The sequence below is a fragment of the Chrysochloris asiatica genome, unplaced genomic scaffold (assembly GCF_000296735.1).
Source record: "Chrysochloris asiatica unplaced genomic scaffold, ChrAsi1.0 scaffold00040, whole genome shotgun sequence".
Lineage (NCBI taxonomy): Eukaryota > Metazoa > Chordata > Mammalia > Afrosoricida > Chrysochloridae > Chrysochloris > Chrysochloris asiatica.
Window position 1 is genome coordinate 9,112,651 of NW_006408558.1, and position 19,502 is coordinate 9,132,152.

At 40.4% G+C, this 19,502-nt stretch overlaps 1 protein-coding gene across 4 annotated transcripts in view; it reads left to right on the plus strand.

Annotated features, from left to right (window-relative positions):
* KIF13A (kinesin family member 13A) overlaps positions 1–19,502 on the plus strand; it is a 253,879-nt gene that overhangs the window by 132,280 nt on the left and 102,097 nt on the right. For all 4 annotated transcript variants that reach the window (XM_006860796.1, XM_006860793.1, XM_006860794.1 and 1 more), the window contains exon 3: positions 4,338–4,398. In XM_006860796.1, the coding sequence (XP_006860858.1) occupies positions 4,338–4,398 (61 nt within the window). The remainder of the gene's footprint in view (positions 1–4,337; positions 4,399–19,502) is intronic.

A 19,502-nucleotide genomic window follows, 5' to 3' on the forward strand; every position in this document is an offset into this window, starting at 1 on the left:
AGCTTAGATTAAAAACCAACAACAAAATGTGTAACAAGAATGTTCTATTTGCTCTCTTTGAGATTTAGGGAACTAACTCAGATGTCTTGGCTTCAACTTTACTTTGTTTAGTAAAATAGTACCCTGTGTTTCCTGACTGGTCTGAGGGATGATTATTGGAAAATGACAGTGATGAAGGTTTTGAGATTCAAACCCTAATTCAGTCCAGGGAGAGGCTGGTAGGACTGGCAAGCCCGCTTCTCCCGTACAGTGTTTTAACACTCAGCTGAATGTTAGGGGGCAAAATACTTAACATGAAACATTTTTATCTACCTTTTATTAGCCAAAAGAACTTTAAACTATTCACTATAAACTGTTGGTTGCTACAAGTTGATATGGATTTTGAAATGTATGACAGGTGGACCCTCAAATTTGAGGTGGATTTTAGTAATTAGCATTATTGTATATATAAATCTTTAGCTTTCTGACCTTGTATGTAGGATCAAACCCAAACACACTTAACAGCATTGAGTTGAATCTAACACATAGTGACCCTTGGAAAGATGTAAAAAATCATAACAAAAGCAATGTCATCTGTCTCCTGGAGAGCAACTGGTGGGTTTGAACCACTAACCTTGTGATTAGAAGTCCAAAGTTTAACCCACTGTGCTACCAGGGCTCCTTAGAGGTAGAAAGCAAACTGCTAAACCTAAATTTGAGATTATTGTTTTGTTGGTTGTATGGTGTCAAGTTGTTTCTGACTCATAGAGACCCAGTATAGATGTTCCAAGAGCAGTTGATGGTTTGAACTGCCAACTTCATCAGTCCAGTACCTTACCAGGGCTCATAGTTTGAGATATTGTTGTTTTTAAGTGCCATCGAGTCAATTCTGACTCATAGTGACCCTATATACGATTTTCAAGGATCAGCTGATGGGTTTGAACCGCTGACCTTGTAGTCCCCAGGCTAGTGCTGATCCTACCGCACCAAACCAGAAGTCCATAGCTTGAAATTGTTACTGCTGCTGTTAAGTGCCATTGGGTTGGTTCTGACTCATAGCGACCCTGTATAGGGTTTCCGAGAAGTAGCTGGTGAGCTTGAACCACCGACCCTGAAGTTCAAACAGACCTTGCAATCCAGCGCATGAACCCACAGCATTATAATTAGCATTAGGCAGTGAGTGAGTGTTCATTAGCTATAGCAACAACTCATTCAAGAAAGTGAGGTGGCACAGGAGGCACTCACTCATCTCTGCCGAGAAATTTGGAAGACAACTATCTGGCCAACTGATTGGAAGAGATCCGAGAGATCCATATTTGTGCCCATTCCAAAGAGAGGTGACCCAACAGAATGAGGAAATCATTGGACAATCTCTTTGATATCTCATGCAAGTAAAGTTTTGCTAAAGGTAATACAGAAACGGCTGCAATCATACATTGACAGAGAACTTCCAGAGGTTCAAGCTGGATTCAGAAGAGGCCATGGAATGAGGGATATCATTACTGATGTCTGATGGATCTTGGCTGAAAACAGAGAATATCAGGAAGGTGTTTACCTGTGCTTTATTGACTATGCAAAGGCTTTTGATTGTGTGGATCATGACAAGCTATAGACAACATTGTGAAGTATGCGTATTCCAGAACACTTGATTAATTGTGCTCATGAGGAATCTGTACCTGGACCAAGAGGCAGTTGTTCAAACAGAACATGGGAACACTGAATGTTTTTAAATTAAGAAAGGTGTACAACAAGTTTGTATTCTTTCACCATACTTATTCAACCTGTATACTGAGCAAATAATCCAAGAAGCTGAGTTATATGAAGAAAAACGTGGCATCAGGATTGGAGGAAGACTCATTAACAACCTGCAATATGCAGATAATACAACCTTGATTGCTGAAAGTGAAGAGGACTTAAAACATTTACTGATGAAGATCAAAGAGCCCAGCCTTCGGTGTGGATTACACCTCAATGTCAAGAAAACAAAAATCCTCACCACTGGACCAAAACCAACATTCTTATCAATGGAGAAAATATTGAAGTTGTCAAGGACTTCCTTCTTGGATCAACTATCAACACTCATGGAAGCAGCAGTCAAGAGATCAAAGGATGTATTGCATTAAGCAAATCTGTTGCACAGGAACTTTTTTAAAGTGTTGAAGAGCAGAGATGTCAGCTTGAGGACTAAGGTGCACCAAGCCATGGTGTTTTCAATAACCTCATATGGATGCGAAAGCTGGCCAGACTGTAGAAGAATTAATGCCTTTGAGTTATGGTGTTGGAGGAGAATATTGAAAGTGCCATGGGCTGCCAAAAAAAACAATAGATCCGTTTTGGAAGAAGTGCAGCCAGAGTGCTCCTTAGAGGCCAAGATGGCCAAACTTTGTCTGTCATACTTTGGACATATTGTCAGGAGGGAGCAGTTGCTGAAGAAGGATATCATGTTTGGTAAGGTGAGGGTCAGAGAAAAAGAGGAAGACCCACAATGAGATGGATTGGCCAAGTGGCAGCATCGATAGACTCAAGTGTGGCAACAATAGTGAGGTTGGCCCAGGATCGGACAGTGTTTCGTTCTGCTGTGCATAAGGTCGCTATGGGTCGGTACCGACTCGATGGCACCTAACAACAACAACAACAATAGGAATTATTTGATACTACAGAAGAAAATAGTAACAATAGTTTAAAAGGAAAGGAAAATGTCCTGGAAATGAAAAGTGTTACAAGATGCTATCAAAGGGAGGTTGTGGATTCTCCTTTTCTGGAAATATTTAAAACCGTGCTAGATTTTCATCTTTCTGGAGAAGTGTTGGAGTTCAGTTTTGTCCAGATGCAGGAAGATTAACTGGATTATTCCTGTGTGGTCTCTCGAGTCATTGGAACAGCGCTATTGTTAGATTTGGTCAAGTCTGCTCCGTATAAAACATTGCCCGGCCCTCTGCCAGCCACACAATTGTTGCTATGTGTGAGACATCTTATTGAGAGTCTTCAACTGTTTTTGCTGACCCCCTTTACCAAGCATAATATCCTCCTTCAGGGGATTTTCCCTCCTGATACCATGTCCATAGACTATGAGAGGTCTAAGGTGTGTCTAACTCAAGACATATGCCATTCACTTCATATGCACAAAGAAGCTGGGTAGTGAATAAGAAGAACCCTAGAATGAAGTTAATATTCCACACTCTATTGGCTGAAACTATTGTTCCATAGCTAGATTGTTTTGTTTTTTTTTTAACTCAGTTACTATAAGAATATAAATAAATTTTTGTTATTTATATATTTGTATAAATACAAAATTAAATTGTGGTCTGGGATTGTAATATATAAGTTGTTAGCTGATGTAAGGAAAGATTAAAAGCATTAAAATATATGTAGTGACCAAACTATTCAGAATATATCGTAGATTTTTTGTACTATAGAAAGTATCTATGTTCTTACAAGGTCTCAATGCCTTTAACCATTCAATGAATAATTATAAAGCAACTATTATGAACACCGCAGGATAGAAAGATAAATTAGATGCGGTTCCAGCCTTCAAGGAACTTATTCTACCATTAGGGATAAGACATTTATACAGATCACATACTCAGTTATGTGTAAATAGAATAAATGGGACATTAGCTATAGCAAAGGATAAACAATGTTGTGAGATCTGTAGCTTAGCACCTAAGAGCCCTTTAAAAGGAGTCCAAAATGGGGAGTTTTGAGTGGTGTTAAGTAATGCTATGCACTGGTGGTTGTTGTGAAGTGCTGTCGTGTTGATTCCAACCATAATGACCCTGTATAGAGTTTCTGAGGAGCAGCTGGCGAGCTTGAACCGTCAACCTTGAGATTCAAACCAACCTTGCAGTCCAGCACATTAACCCACAGCGTCACACCAGGACTCCACTACAAGTGGTAGCATGATACAAAGCTAGAAGGAGGAACTCGTTTAGGTGTGAAAGCTACTTTATCACATATTGAGCTTGTGAAGCCATAGGAGATCCAGCCAGAAATGTCCAACCAATGATGCAAATATGGGATGTAGAAGAGAAGTCTTTTTTTTTTTTGTTTCCTTCATTAAATGTATCATTCAGAAAACAGCCTAGTTATGATGTCATGTTGCTTCAAATCTGGATACATAGTAAATTTCCATATACAGCATGCTGTGATACAGAAAAATCACCATACATTTAATCTAAAAGAAGCCCATGGGATTAACAGAGGACAGATACACAGTGGTTGTAAAATCAAACACTAGCAGGCATCCTTCTCAGCTTTTTTTATATTGTTGGGTTTTGTTTTTTGACAGTCATATGTATGCAGTCAAATTAACATGTAGAGTTCATTTTTAAGTTTAATATTGTATTCTTTTCATTCAGGTATTTGCCTTTGATTACTGCTTTTGGTCCATGGATGAATCGAACACTGCAAAATATGCTGGTAAGTTGGTACTTTCTCAGAACTTAATGTTGGGCACTGGGCCTCTTCTCCCATTACGTCTATTTTCTTGAATTAGTCTGCTTTGGTTTTTCCCATGAAACTTGTACTCATTCTTTCCAGTTCTTGCACTGAAGCTTGGAAGGCAGTATGATTTGGTTTCAGAATCTGGCCTTGCTGCTGGGAAGCCTTGAACTGTTTGTTTTTTGTTTGTTTTTTTAAAGCCTCACAAAGCTGTTGGTCCTTCATCGTTAAGTGGTATTAATATTGTCAGAGGTGATTCAAGAATTAGTGATAATGAAACCACATCAAGTCATATATGGTAGTTGTAGTGATTGTCGCATGAAGAAGGGGTTTAACTCGTCATGCCTTTCCTTTACACTCACTTTTTTTTTTTTTAACTTTTTATCATGAGTAGGGTGAAGGCTTGCAGAATAGATCATCAGTTTTACACTCAGCACATCATGAATTTACTTCATTACAATGCATTCCCTTCATGTCCCATCAGTTAACAGTATTTACCTCCATTTCCTTTAACTCTTTCCCTCCTCCCTGTGTCTCCTGCTACCTTCAGCTTTCCTCTTTCTACCCTCCCTCTCGCTGCACATTACCTGCCTTGTCACTGTTCTGCATAAATCAAGCCCATGTGCTGTTCGTTTCTAGACCCTACTCGTGTGCTGATCTCAAAAGCAGCCAGTGCTGACGTTAACTACAACTGCATATTCCTCAGGGAAACTTTCCTCGGGTCCCATCTTTTACAATGGTTCCTTATGCATTTTCTACCCCATCCATCACACATAAACGTTGGCTCACTTAAGCATTTATGAACATGGATTAATCAGGCTTTCCTAAAAGGCAGTTGTTGTTGTTGTTGTTAAGTGCTGTCGAGTCCTTTCCGACTCATAGCAACAGTGTATGGAGTTTCCAGGGAGCAAATGATGAGTTTGAACCACCAACCTTTTGGTTCAAACTGACCTTGCAGTCTTGTGTATATCTTACAGCGCTGTGCCAGGAGTCCAAAAGGCAGTTACAATTGCTTTAGTACAAGAGGGGAAACATTTGTTTTAGTGGAGTGAATCTCTGGTTCTTTTTTGTGTGTGCCCCCTTTTCTTAGATATTTTGTCTCTGAAAATGTTATCTCCTTATTTATATTTATATATGAGTATCAGCGGAATGACTGTGCCACTAGTTGGGTTTGTTTGTTTTTGGTGTGTGGTTCTGACATGTTTTTATCTTATGAACATTTTATTGTAGTTTGGCTGAAAGTTTACAGAGCACATTAGTTTCCCATTCAACAGTTTATACACATTTTGCTTCCTTACGTTAGTTGTGATTTCCTCAATGTAACAGCACTCTTCCCACTTCCTCCCTGTGTGCCCCAGTTTCTATTCTACCGTCTTTTCTGTCCCTCCCTGCTTTCTCTTTGGTAAACGTTGCCCCATTGGTCTCGTATGGTTGATAGTTCTAACGAGCATGTTCCTCATGGGTGTTATTGTTCATTTATAGGCCAGGCTATTGTGTCATTAGAAGGTGGTTCAGTTCCAGCTTTAAAGGATGTCTAAAGACCCTGGTCTTGGGAGGGCCAACTGTCTCCATCAGATCATTACAACTCCCCCACTCCCACCCACCCCCACACACACATCAGAGCGATTGTTAGTGATAGCTGTGCACCATCTGTTTCTTCTGGTCTCAGGGTTGTGGAGGTTGTGATTCATGTGGCCCATTCATTGTTTGTACTGATCACTTCCCTGAGTCTTTGATTTTTCTTCATTCTTTGCTATACACATGAAGAGACCAATTGTATCTTAAGTGGCCACTCACAAGCTTTTAAGACCTGAGTCACTGCTCACCAAAGTAGGATGTAGAACATTGTCTTTATGGACAATCGACCTAGGTGTCCCTCAACCTACTTCATTTTAAAAAGGGAAGACAAGATCTTGAAAGATTTGAAGAGAAATAGAAATTACTTGTTTATAGGGAATTGATAAATCTTGCACTAGGAGAATTCCTCTGATTGTTCCTATTGGGTAAATTTGCTTGGCTTCCCAAACATCATTACTGCAGTTCAGCATTGTATTTAATCCTTAAGGTATGGACTAGCCTGCCTTAACTGTTATTACTATGTCTGTTTGTTCTGGGTGTGCGCTTTTACATTTAAGTAAGCAACTGAAGTACAAAAGTTTCTATTGGCTACAGAGACCATCAAATTGATTTTGATCCTATAGAACAAAGTAGAACTCCCTAGGTTTCCCAAGACTGAAAATATTTACAAGAGTAGAATGGCCAGTGAATTTGAACCACTGACCTTACAGTTAGCAGCCCAATGCATAACTCCCTGTATCACCAGAGGTCTTTACAGAGACAAAGACAGACAGATTCTGTGCAGAGCCCAATCTCTTGCTCTATTCAAGTGATGTTATTCATATAGCAGCAAGATATCTTCCTGAACTGAAGCTCTTCTCGTGCCATTCTCAAAGACTTCCATCAGCTCATCTCCTACTAGATAAAATGGGAAACTCCATGGAGTACTCTCAAGTTCCTGTATGATCAGGCTTCACCTTCCCCAGTCACCAATTATGCCACCTATTGTGACCCCTGGTCTGGTGTTCCTTCTTTGTTCTTTTTATCTGCCTCAATTAACCAGATAAGTGCTCATGAAACCCTTACCATATTTGCAGCCCAAGAAGTTCTTGAGAAACAAAAATAGGTTAGAAGAACATATAAAACAATAATAAAAATGTTGATACAACAGATGGCCATGCTGTTAAAATTTACAAGTTGTTTGTGCTGTAACAATTATGAGAAGTTGCCTGGAAAGGCTAAAGTCAGCTGGGAAGACATCACAGAAGAGATAGGTTGGGTGTGTATGTTTATCAATGGTTGTAGCCAAAGGTGAGTGCAGAGGGCCTTGAGCCAAGAGGAAGCAGCATAATGTCAAGGAAAGCACATGGGCTTTGAAGTCAGATCTGGGTTTGAATTTCCGAACTACTGCTTTGGTTCTCTTTAATCTCTCTGAGCTGTGAGTTCCTTTTTGAGAAGAGGGAATGATAATGCTGGTATGATCATTGTAAGAATTAAATAGATAACATAATGTGCTTATTAATAGAAGGTCCTCATAAATGTTGCATCATTTGACTTTCCCTTCAGTGAAAGCACAGATGTGGACTGAGTATGGTGTACAGCCCCGGATACATCCTGTTGGGGTGGAGCAGTACAGACCTATTTGTACATGATGAGTATTAGATTTAGAAAATATAGCTATCAGTATGTTTATGAAATGAATAGGAAATTGTAAAAGGGAGACAGATACAGTGTAAAACAGAGGCTGCTGGAGTAATGTGGTTAAAGTAATGGGTAAGATAGTTGCACAACTCCAAAATGTATTCAGTGTCATTGAATTGTACGAGTAGAAATTGCTGACTTGGTATTCTAATGTGTGTCTTCTGAAGAACAAAAAGAAGTAATGATTTTTAAAATAGTAATAATGGCTATGGAATACTCCTGGTGTAGCACTATAGGATCGGCACCAGACTGTGAGCGATTAGTTTGGCAGTTCAAACCCACCAGCTGCTCGTCGGAAACCCTGTACAGGGTCGCTATGAGTCACAACCGACTTAACGACACTTAACAAGAACATGGATGATTGCTTTTCTTGTTTATATCCTCTGGAGTCACATCCTCCTTTCTTGCCCAAAGAGGCCACTGTACCCTTCTGCAATATATTGCTCATGTTCCTGGATCTCGAGTAAACTCCTTAGAAATAATCTCATTGAATGCAGAAGATAAAATACTCAAGTGTGGAACTAAAGATTTCTATAGCTCTTCACTAGCAATAGTTATGTTCAGAAATATTAAGATTAAAATTATTCTTTAATTGTTACACAAACATTTATGTAGAAAACAGTTGTCTTTTCAACATTCTTCATCTGTGCAATTCAGTGACATTCATTATATTTACCATGTTGTTCACCTATCAACCATCTCCAAAATTTTTCATTGCCTTTATAAAACTCAGTATTCCTTGAGCATTTATTTACCCCTTCCCTGCTGTTCATCACTGTTGTTGGTGTTAAGTGCTGTTGAGTCTATTCCAACCCATAGCAACCCTGTATAGAGTTTCCGAGGAGTGGCTAGTAAGCTTGAGCCACTGAACTTGCAGTTCTGACTGACTTTGCAGCCCAGCGCATTAACCCGCAGCGCCACACCAGGTCTCCTGCCTGTCACTCATGGCTGGTGTCTGTGTGCTGTGGAGTTGGTTCTGACTCAAAGTGACCCTGTACCAGGTTTCCAAGGCTGTAAATCTTTATGGGAGCAGAACGCCTCATCTTTCTCCCCCAGAACAGCTGGTAGTTTCGAACTGCTGACCTTACATTTCGCAGCCTAATTCATAACCACTACACTACCAGAGCTCCTTGTCTATCACTAGTTACCATTAATAAACTTTAGTGTCTATAATTTGCTTCTTTTAGATATTGTGTATGTTACATCACCAATAAAAAATGTTTTGTAAACATGCTGATGGCTGTATTTCCTAAATCATAGACTGCATGTTCACAATTAGTATCATGTTGCAGTTAGCCCTGGAAAAGGATTCTCCCAGCTCACAAAGCAATGCCTGTTTACAAAATTTGTTGGGGAAACTCTTATTCTTTCACTGTCTCTCATTATTATATAACTATTGTGACTACCTTAGCAACAAGTATAAAAAGTGTAATTCTTTATGTTTTGTTATTCCCTTAAGTTTGTTTTTTTGCCATTGTAAATTATCTGTTCTAGTATGTTCCTACTAGTTTATTTACTTAGTTTAGAGACTAATTTGATTCCCCCTTTTTTAAAATCCATTTAAAAAATTTAAATAAACCTAAAACAAATAGTAATTCCTTCTTAATGGAAATAAAAACGCTAAGATAGAAGCATTCATTCACTCGTGGGAAATAGAGGAAACAGAGATGGGTAAGCGTTCATTTCCTGAAACCGACCTATTCGTCAGGCTTAATGAATAATGGCATCATTGATAATGAATCAGGGTTTTCAAGGCAGCTTTCAAAACTAGGGGTGTCTGTGTGTGCGTGTGCGTGTGTGTGTGCGTGTGTGTGTGCGCGCGTGCTTGAGGGAGTGGGGTGTTGGGAAAGAGGATAAGAGCAAGGATTGATTGAGAGCAAAAGGTCTAAGTTTTATATTATGTTTGCTGTTTGTTAAAAGTTACGGTTAGAACCTCCATTCAAGCCTCTTCGATTTAGAAATACATAATTATAGTATATGTACTTCAGACATATTGTCAGGAGGGACCAGTCAGCGGAGAAAATATCCATTAGATGGATTAGCACAGTGACAGCAGCAATGGGTTGAAACGTAGCAATGATTGTGAGGTTGGCTTAGGACCAGGCAGTGTTTCGTTCTGTTGTGCACAGGGTCGCTGTAAGTCGGTACTAACTCAATGGCACCTAACAACAACAACAATTATTTTATGTGCAATGGCACTACATTGGGTGGTTGAAGTGGGCTCTTAAATTAGACTGTCTGGGTTCCAATCCTGGCTGCGGCACTTTCTGTCTCAGTAAAATCTGGTGAGTTACTTAATCACAGGTCACTTCTGTTTCCTTGTCAAATAAGTATAACAATAGTTCCATTTCACGGAAGGGCTCACTTGGAATTTATGGTTTTTGTTGTTGTTCCGTGGTGGTAGCAGCAGCACAGGTAGAGCATTAGGATTTTGGAAAGAAAATGCCTTGTCTTGGGATTTACAAAGTTTTCTTTTGGCATACATAGACTTCTAGACTTGGGGCAAAATCATCTCTGTGTGCGGGTCTCTGTTTTCTCATCTGTGGAAAGAGGAGGTAGGGCCTAGAATGATCTCAGATCCCCTCCAGGTCTCTGATAAAACATGAATCAGGCATTTCATGCTGGCTGCACAGCTGTTCCAGGGGACTTTTCAGAAACAAAGCATAGGCTTGTTTGTTTAGCCATTGGAATAGCACTTAATAATGCTTTGAGGCGTTTTACACTTTTAAATGCATTATCCCTTCCTCTGATTACCTTCTGGCTAGGTGGTCATGATATAATGCTTGTCTGGCAGATAATTTTGAGTCTTGGAAGCCAAATACCCTTGTACTGTTGTTAGTTTCCTTTGAGTCAATTCCAATTCATGGTGACCCCATCTGTGCAGAGTAGAACTGCTCCAGAGAGTTGTCAAGGCTGTCCGTCACCTTTTGTCAGCAGATTGCCAGCACTGCCCTTCAAGGTGCCTCTGGGTGGATTAGAACCATCAACCTTTTAGCTAGTAGCTGAGCTCTTAACCATTTGTGCCACCTTTATACTTCTTGTTGTTTAGTGTTGTTGAGTTAGTTCAAACTAACCTTGTGGTCCAGCATTTTATCCTATAGCACCACACCAAGATAAGAAAAAAAAAAAAGTTCCCTGCAGAATCAGGCATCTAAAGCATGACATTTATATAGGTAAACCCATGTTTACTGCAGTTCTCTATATGCATGCATATATATGTACATGCCCATCTACATAGATACCTATTTAAGATTATAGAACCCTTTTACTATAGCAAGTTCTGATAAACTAGAGAGCTAGCATAACGTATAATGAATTGTCATTGTTAAGGGCAATTGAGTGGGTGCTGACTAGTAGCAACCCTGTATAGAATTTCCAAAGCTGTAAATCTACTGGATCAGAAAGCCTCAACTTTCTCCCACAGACTGGCTGGTGGGTTTGAACTGCTGACCTTGTGGTTAGCAGTTCAGTGCTTATCCTACAGAGCGACAGCACTCCCTGTATAGTGAATGCTCTTGCTTTGTTAAGTGCCATCAAATCGGTTCCGACTCATAACAACCCTGTACCAGGTTTCCGCAGAGCGGCTGATAGACTCGAACCACTGACCTTGTGGTTAGCAGCTCAGTGCTTATCCTACTAGTCTTTATAAATATTTAAATCACTACTGATTGCAATTACTATTGTAGGCCTTCTCTACAGTGAATCTCTATCTATTTAAAACCATTGCCATGCTGTTAAATAAAGAAGTCACATAACTTCCAGGCACCTTGATTCCCATTTTCTTCATAGTTATGAAGTATTTCCTTAACCTTACTTTTCTACAAATTCTCATACCAAAACTAAAAACTAAGCTGTTGTGGCAGACCTGGGGTTTGATGTGAATGTGAGCTTTTCCTGGCTGACCGGAGAGATTCTAAACTGTTGACTTTGGAAATTATATAACAGCTCTTGCCATATGGCATGATGCTCAGGTTTGCTGAAGTCATGTGTTGCCAGGCACCGTTAACCCCTGCATTGCAGGAGAGAGGTTGCACATCTGATCCTTGCTCTCCTCATCCTGCTTTATAGTGAGAGGTGCCAGAGGACCCCCTTTGAGCCAAGAGCTATTGCTGCCAGTAAAGCAGGCATGGTTGATTCTGTTCTCAGAGGGAAAAAATGATTTCTGCTTCATGTTGTTTTAATTGAAGTCAGATTAGTAATGAGACAAAACATGTTTGTATCAAAATTTACCATCTTGATGGAAACTTCCTAGATATTACTAAACATCTTAAGGCAATGAGTTGCTGGGCTTGGGGGCTTAGGACCATAGTCCCAGGGGACACCATGGTCAGTTGGCTTAACACAGTCCACAAAGACAAAGCTCTACATCCTGCTTAGGTGAGTAGAGCCTGGGATCTTGAAAGTTCATGAGCAGCCATCTAAGGTACAGCTATCGGTCTCTCCATGTGTGGAAGAAAGAAGAGTGATGAGAATCGAAGAGTCATGAAGTCCGTTAGTCCATTGGACCAATGGAACATGTGAACATCAATCTCCATGACTCTGAGACCAGAAGAATTAGACGGTATCAGGCCACCACTACCAATTGCTCTGAAAGGGGTAACATCAGCGGTCACGAATAGAGTGGGATAAAGTGTGGAATAAAATTCAAAATAATTTAATAATAATATAAAAAGACCAGGTTTACTGGTCACAAAGAGACTGGAGGAACCTGAGACTATGGCCCTCAACTACCCTTTAGGTCTGGAAAGGAACTCATCTTTGTGGCCCAGTTTTCAGCCAAACAGTAGATAGTTTTATAGATGAGCAAGAAGCTCTGGTAGTGTAGTGGTTACGAATTGGGCTGTGAACCACAAGGTCAGCAGTTCAAAACTACCAGCTGTTCTGCTGGAGAGCTTTCTGCTCCCATAAAGATATACAGCCTTGGAAACCCTGTACAGGGTCACTATGGGTTGGAACCGACTCCACGGCACATAACCACCAACCAAGGTATGCACATCATGGAATTGTCAACCATTCCGAATCACAAGGGCAGCATTTACCTAGGAACAAAGTTGAAAAGAGATGAGAAGGAGGGTGGAATGGAAGTGGGAACCACAGGGAGGAAGTGGGGTAACTTATTGCATGGAGGGGACTGCAGTCATTGAGATGACATAAAGTGGGTGATTTGTTGAATAGGTTGTAAACCTGATGGTCTTGTCTGTAAACTCTTCACTCAATTCATAATAAAAAGTTAAATTTTAAAAATTGCCGTTCAAAAGCCAACATACAACCAGTGTATTAGCAGAGTTCTACCATATTAATTTGGATAATCATATTGTATTGGTTCACTGTATTCTTCTTTACATTCTCTGTTTGAATGAAACTCAGGCTTCTAGGTGTTGAAAGAACAGTCTTTGGCATTAGACTTGCTGTGTTCCAGTCCTGGCTCTGCCGCTTGCATCACTGTGACAGTGGGTGATAATAACAATACCAGCTTATCATTTGAGAATGGTATGAAATTGCAATGAGTAAGCAGTAATTGTTGGCTACTCAGTTTGTCAAATACTGTAGAAGTTTCCCCTGTAGTTATAAAACCGATAGTAGTTAGTAGCTATTTGGGGGGTGGTAATCATCATAGTAGGGGTTCATTAGAAACAGTGCATGCCATTTTTAAGAGAAACTTCCAAAACAGTGTGAATGCAGAATCCTTTTAGACTCACTGTCTTTCCCAGTCTTTTATAGTTGTCTCACCCAAACTTAATTGGGCAGCATTCTTTTACTTGTTCCTGAGCATTCAACTTAGTTTTCTGAGAATTTGTAGCTCGTTTATGGAATTTGTTAATTACATTATGTATTTGGAGAGAAGTACAGCGGACATAAGCTTGTGTAAGAGTAAATACAACTGACCCTTTGTAAGAACCTAACTCAGCTGGTACAAGTCCAGAGCGTAGCCTACCAGCTGGAGTGATTTAGTGTGCAGTGGCTACCCAGCGCTGTATTTTATAAATGGAAGGGAAAATGTTGATTAGTCTAGAGAATAGAGAATAAATGAACATTTAAGAAAGTTTGTTTGGTGAAGATGTCAGAAAGAAACCACCTAGCCTATTATTGTTAAAACTTTAAAACTATATACGTATGCTTCTCTTTCACTGCTTACTCCCTCCAAAACAAACTGAACCCACTGCCATGGAACCAGGTCCCACCCTATAAGACATAGTAAAAGTGCTATAAATCTTTATGGAAGCAGACTGCCACATCTTTCTCCTGCTGGTCAGTCCAAACCTCCAACCTGTTTGGTTAGCAGCCAACTTCTTTACCACCAGGTTTCTTCTTAGCCCAGTCCTGTATATCTTATCTCACCCAGTCCATTCTCTTGGATACATTCCTTTCTTTGTCTGCAGTCTACTTTGCCTTAGAGTATTGCTGGCGTTGAAAAACATTACTTAACATCATTAAGTTATATAGAGGGGTTCTATCAGTAACAACAGTGACAGCATTGTTCTGGGTATCAGGTTCCCAGCCCTTTATGTGCCTTGGGTAACTTAATTGTCATATGTACCCAATCAATGTCCCCATTTTACAGACCAGGAAACAGAGGTGTGCTAGTGAAAACTATGAGTTCCACTTCAGTCCTGGCTCTTGGTCTTTTCTCTCTCACCCTGAGAGAGACTGAGACTACTGTAAGGAAGTTACATTGGAGTGTTCTGGCTGAAACCTAGCCAGAAATAATACTAACGGCACTCCCCTCCTGTCAGAAGTTTTCTAGATTCTGGGATGCTTGTGTTTGGTTTGCAGCAGGTGCTGTTAATATAGCTCACCCCACGGTTCAGAAGCCATACTTCTTTATCAGAGAAGCGGTATAAAGTACTTTGTGAAGCACTGTAGAGTGGTTAGTCCCTGCCTGGTGCCAGATTATGGATGAAATGAAGAACGTTTATGTGAACGCCCCTTCCTGAACACATCCAGAAGGCACTGTGTAGAAGTCAGTCCTCACAGGTGAGGTGGCTTTGTTGTCCTTGGCTCTATTGCTGAGGGTTATGTCTACATGACCTCTTCCTTGGTGAATCAGTCATGTTATCATCCAACAAATAAAGAGCCTGCGTTCACTGCCAGCTCAGAACTAGCCCCAGGGTTGTCTCTGGGTGGAAACCTTCCTCTGGGTGACTCACCCCGTGCCATGCCGAAAGCAAGACTCCCAAGGACTGAAATGCTGATAGCTCTTGGATGCCACTGTGGAAAATGGCCCAGGTTCACTTTTTACTCTCATGGCCTCATTTCCTGAGATCCGTTTACCAGGCTTCTCAGCAGCAAACATTGATTAAAGCATAAACCTAACATCATCACTTAGTCCCGCCTTTAAAGACTTTGAGTTTTGTTTTGAATATCTGCATGCTCTGTGGGTTTCGGTCATTTAGTTTAATCCAGATTGTGAGTCACTACATACAACAGATTTTGAGAATTATACTTCCACACACCAGAAGTGGTGGAGAACAGAGGGATTTACTTAAACTCCATCCCAGTGAGGCATTCCTCACCCTGCAGGTATGTTTGATGCACCTGTCTGGTCTTGTGCTGTCCAGGTGTTCTGATTTGGAATTAGGCCACCTGCCAAGTTCAGACTCATCACAATTGCTATGCCTGTCAGCACTATTTAGAGCAAGCCCCGGAATTTAAATTGCAAATATTGAGCCCTATCAATTTTTCTTATTGTTGTTGCCTGCTCTGTCTCCAAAGAGGAGTCCTGGTGTGGTGCTTTAGGGTAAGCACTGGATTGCTAACCAAAAGGTCTGTGGTTCAAACCCACCCACCACTCCTTGGAAACCCTATCCAGGGTCACTATGAGTCAGAACCAATTCAAGGGCACTTAATGATAGCAACCTCCAAGGAGATGAGGCAAAGAAGGGAAACTGGAGATTCTGTTTAAACTGATAACTTAAATTTTTGGATGCTCTTCCATATAGCTACTGTAGAAAAAATGCTTAGCTTCATAATAGATCCATGGTTGAAATATATCTCCCTTGGTTAATGCAAATTGTAAACAAATGAGATATGCCCTCCCATTCTATTTTCCCATCTCCTAGAACCTGAGCCATGTGGCTTCTTTACCCTGTGACCTAGTAACACTGTAGTTAAAGTGCAAAAGATCAACCTACCAGCCTCTCAGTGGGAGAAACACAATGCAGTCTATTTCTGTAAAGATTTACACCTTGGAAATTCGATTCTGCAGTTCTACTCTGTTCTATAGAGTCCTGGTGTGATGCTGTAGGATAAACAAAGGACCTCAAGGTCGGTCAGACCTGCATGGTTGGCACTTAAAAGTCAACAGCCACTTCTCAGAAACCCTACACAGGGTCGCGCTGAGTCAGAACCGACTCGATAGTACTTAACAACAATAACTCTGTTCTATAGGGGTACCGTGAGTTGGAATCGACATGGCAGCAGTGAGTTTTTAACATGACCTCTTCAAGATTCAGATGTGAAACAAATGAGTGACAAGTGCTTCCATGCTTCTCGTTCCTACTGTCTTCTGTGTTTTGCTATCAGAACCTGAGAGAGGATGTCACCTTGGTTCCCCAGCTCCCAATGCACACATGCAGTGCCTCTGAGTGCACTGTTGCTATCTTCTATAGGGACAGAATACACACAAGTGTGGAGACTCAAGGGTGTGCATTTAGTCATGTAGGTCTGCATCCTATATGACTCAGGGCTGAGTGACTCAGGCCTATGAATCTGCTTGCAAAAATGCCATACAGAAGCTCGCTCTGCTGTTCTGAGAATGTGTCATGTGTAACAGCACAACTCCTTTGGGCATGCCCGTGTTTTAAGACTTGCCCACGTCGTTATAGGAGGTTTAATCATAAACGCCACAGAGGAAATTGGCATTCTGGTCATGGGTGTTAACAAGTGTGGATTCCCAGGCCAGGCCTGACAAGCTTTTGTCTGCAGTGGCCATAGCTAACTCCTCCCTGGCTTTGGTCCTGCTGAAAACCCACAGGCCTCTTGACCTGGACAGTGTTGTGGCTTTGCTCAGTTTGTCTGGGTTAGAAACTCGTACTCATAGTTCCTCCTGCTTCCTACAGGACTTCTGAACGTTTCTTATGGGCTGGTGACCACCCTTTCCTCCCTCCTACTGACAGCATTTCATTCTACGTGACTGTAAACTGTCATTGGGCAGCATCTAGGTTGGTGTATTGCATCTTTCAAGGGATATGTGCACACACTGTTAAAATTCCTTGATTCCCACCATCACCCAGTGGAAACAGCTTCTTTTTTATTTTTTTGGACTTGAGCTGAAGAAAACAGTGGACAAGTCATATTTTCCTACACTGAAAAAAATGAGGAGTATTAATGTCAAAACAAAACAAAGCAAAAAGTCTTCAGTCTTTGGGATAAAGCAGGGTCTCCATTTACAAAACCGTGAAAAAGGTTGTTGTTGTTTTTTTTTTATGGTTTTTGTTTTTATTTTTGTTATTTTGCTGGAGGGGGGGGAGCAGGGGTAGGAATAAGGAGTTAGGGTGAGAACTATGATTATATTATGATTGACTATGTGGATCCTGACAAACTATAAATAACATTGCAGAGAATGAGTATTCCAGAACACTTAATTGTACTCATGAGAAACTTTTGCGTACACTAAGAGACAATTTTTCAAACAAAACAAGGGAGTACTGAATGTTTTAAAATCAGGAAAGGTGTGTGCCAGGGTCATAGTCTTTCACCATAGTTACTCATTCTCAACAAATAGCCCCAGAAGCAAGATTATATATGAAGAAGAACATGACTTCAGGATTTGAGAAAGACTTATTCACAACCTATGTAGATGTCACAACCATGCTTTCTGGGAGCAAAGAGGATTTGAAATACTGGTGAATATCAAAGAATAAATTCTTCAGTCTGGATTGCACCTCAATGTAAAAAAAGACAAGTCCTCACAACTGGACCAATAAATAACATCATGATAAATGGAGAAAAGATTGAAGTTGTCAAAGACTTTATTTTGCTTGCATCTACCAACAACACTCATGGAAGCAGCAATCAAGAAATCAAAAGTTGAATTGTATTAGGAAAATCTGCTGCACAATACCTCTTTAAATCTTTCAAGAACAAAGATATCAGTTTGAGGACTGAAGTGTGCCTGACCCAAGCCATGGTATTTTCAATCGCCTCAGATGCATGCATAAGTCTGGCAATGAATAAGGAAGACCATAGAATTTGAATTATGATATTGGAGAAAAAATTGAAAGTGCCACGGACTGCCAGAAAAACAAACAAATCTGTCTTGGAGGAAGTGCAGCCAGAACGTCCTTCCACGCAAGGATGGCAAGACTTCATGTATTATAGTTAGGACATGTCAGGGGAGACCAGTCCCTGAAGAAGAGTATCATGCTTGGTAAAGTGGAGGTCATTGAAAAAGAGGAAGTCCTCCAAGAAGATGGACTGATATATGACAGTGATGGGTTCAAACACAACAGTAGTGGGGATGATGCAGTGTCTCGTTCTGTTGTGCATAGGATCGCTATGAGGTAGAACCAAGTCTACAACATGTAGCACCAACAACAGGCTAGACCTGGGACTTCGTTTCATGTTAGAGTTAGGAGTAGGATTGTTCTAGGTCTATAATGGTGGTGGTGGTTTTGTGCCGTGGAGTCAGTTCCAACTCATAAGTGATCTTACATAGGGTTTCTGAGGCTGTAAACCTTTACGGGAGCAGAAAGCCTCATCTTTCCCCAGTGGAACCGCCAGTAATTTCAAACTACTGAATGTGTGATTATTAGTGTAACTCAGAAACATTATGATTGTTAGGTTTAATTTATTCCAAACTTTTTCTTGATACCTACTAGATTTCCTCTTCATTTAAAAGTTCTGTAACTATACTATACCCTCATTTTACTTTATAGTTTTTAGTTGCTGCAAACTGGTTTCTCTAGTTCCCTACCTTGGATGTTCGTTTTACTTTTGAGTACTTTTATGTCCAGGTGTGGCGCTGTGGGCTAATGCATCAGACTGCAAAGGCGGTGGTTCAAGCTCACCAGCTGCTCCTTGGAAATGCTATATAGGGTCGCTATGGGTCAGATCAACTCGATGGCACTTAGCAACATGAATTGAGTTCTGGGTGAGATTGTCATGTATGGTGTTTTTAGGTTGTTACCTGCTGTTGGTTCTCTGGTTAGTCTGGTTTTTGTTCATTGTTTTAATTTCTATTTATTTGGAAATGTCTTAATTTCACTGTCATATTTGAAGGGTAATTTTGCTGGATATGATTCTTGATTGGTAATTTTTTTCTCTCAGAGTTTTATATATGTCATTCCATTGTCTTCTTGCCTGCATGGTTTCTACTGAAAAATCAAGTAAATCCATTAGTTCTCCTCTTTAAGTAACTCTTTGTTTTTCCAGAGCTGTTCTCTTTCCTTGGGTTTGGTTTTGAAAAGTTTGATTATTACATGTCTTGATGATTTTCTTTTGGGGTCTATCTTGCTAGGATTTTGTTTAACTTCTTGAATGGCTGTCTTCTCATCTTTTTTGTTTGTTCAAGTCCTGGAATTCCAATGGCGCATAAGTTATTCATGAGTGTACCTAATCTGGCTTTCTTTGGATTTTTTATTATTTTTTTCTGATTTTTCCTTTGTTATTGGCTCCTGTTGCTGTCCTGTTGGGTCAACACTGGTTTACAAGGAGCAGCTATTGGCTTTGAACCATTGACCATGTGGTCATTAATCCAGTGCTTATCAGACAACAACACAACAAGATTCCTCTGGCTGCTGGTTATGGTTCCAACTCATAGTGACCCTGTGTAGGTCACATTCTAATGCTGTAAATCTTTACGGGAGCAGAAAGCCTTATCATTT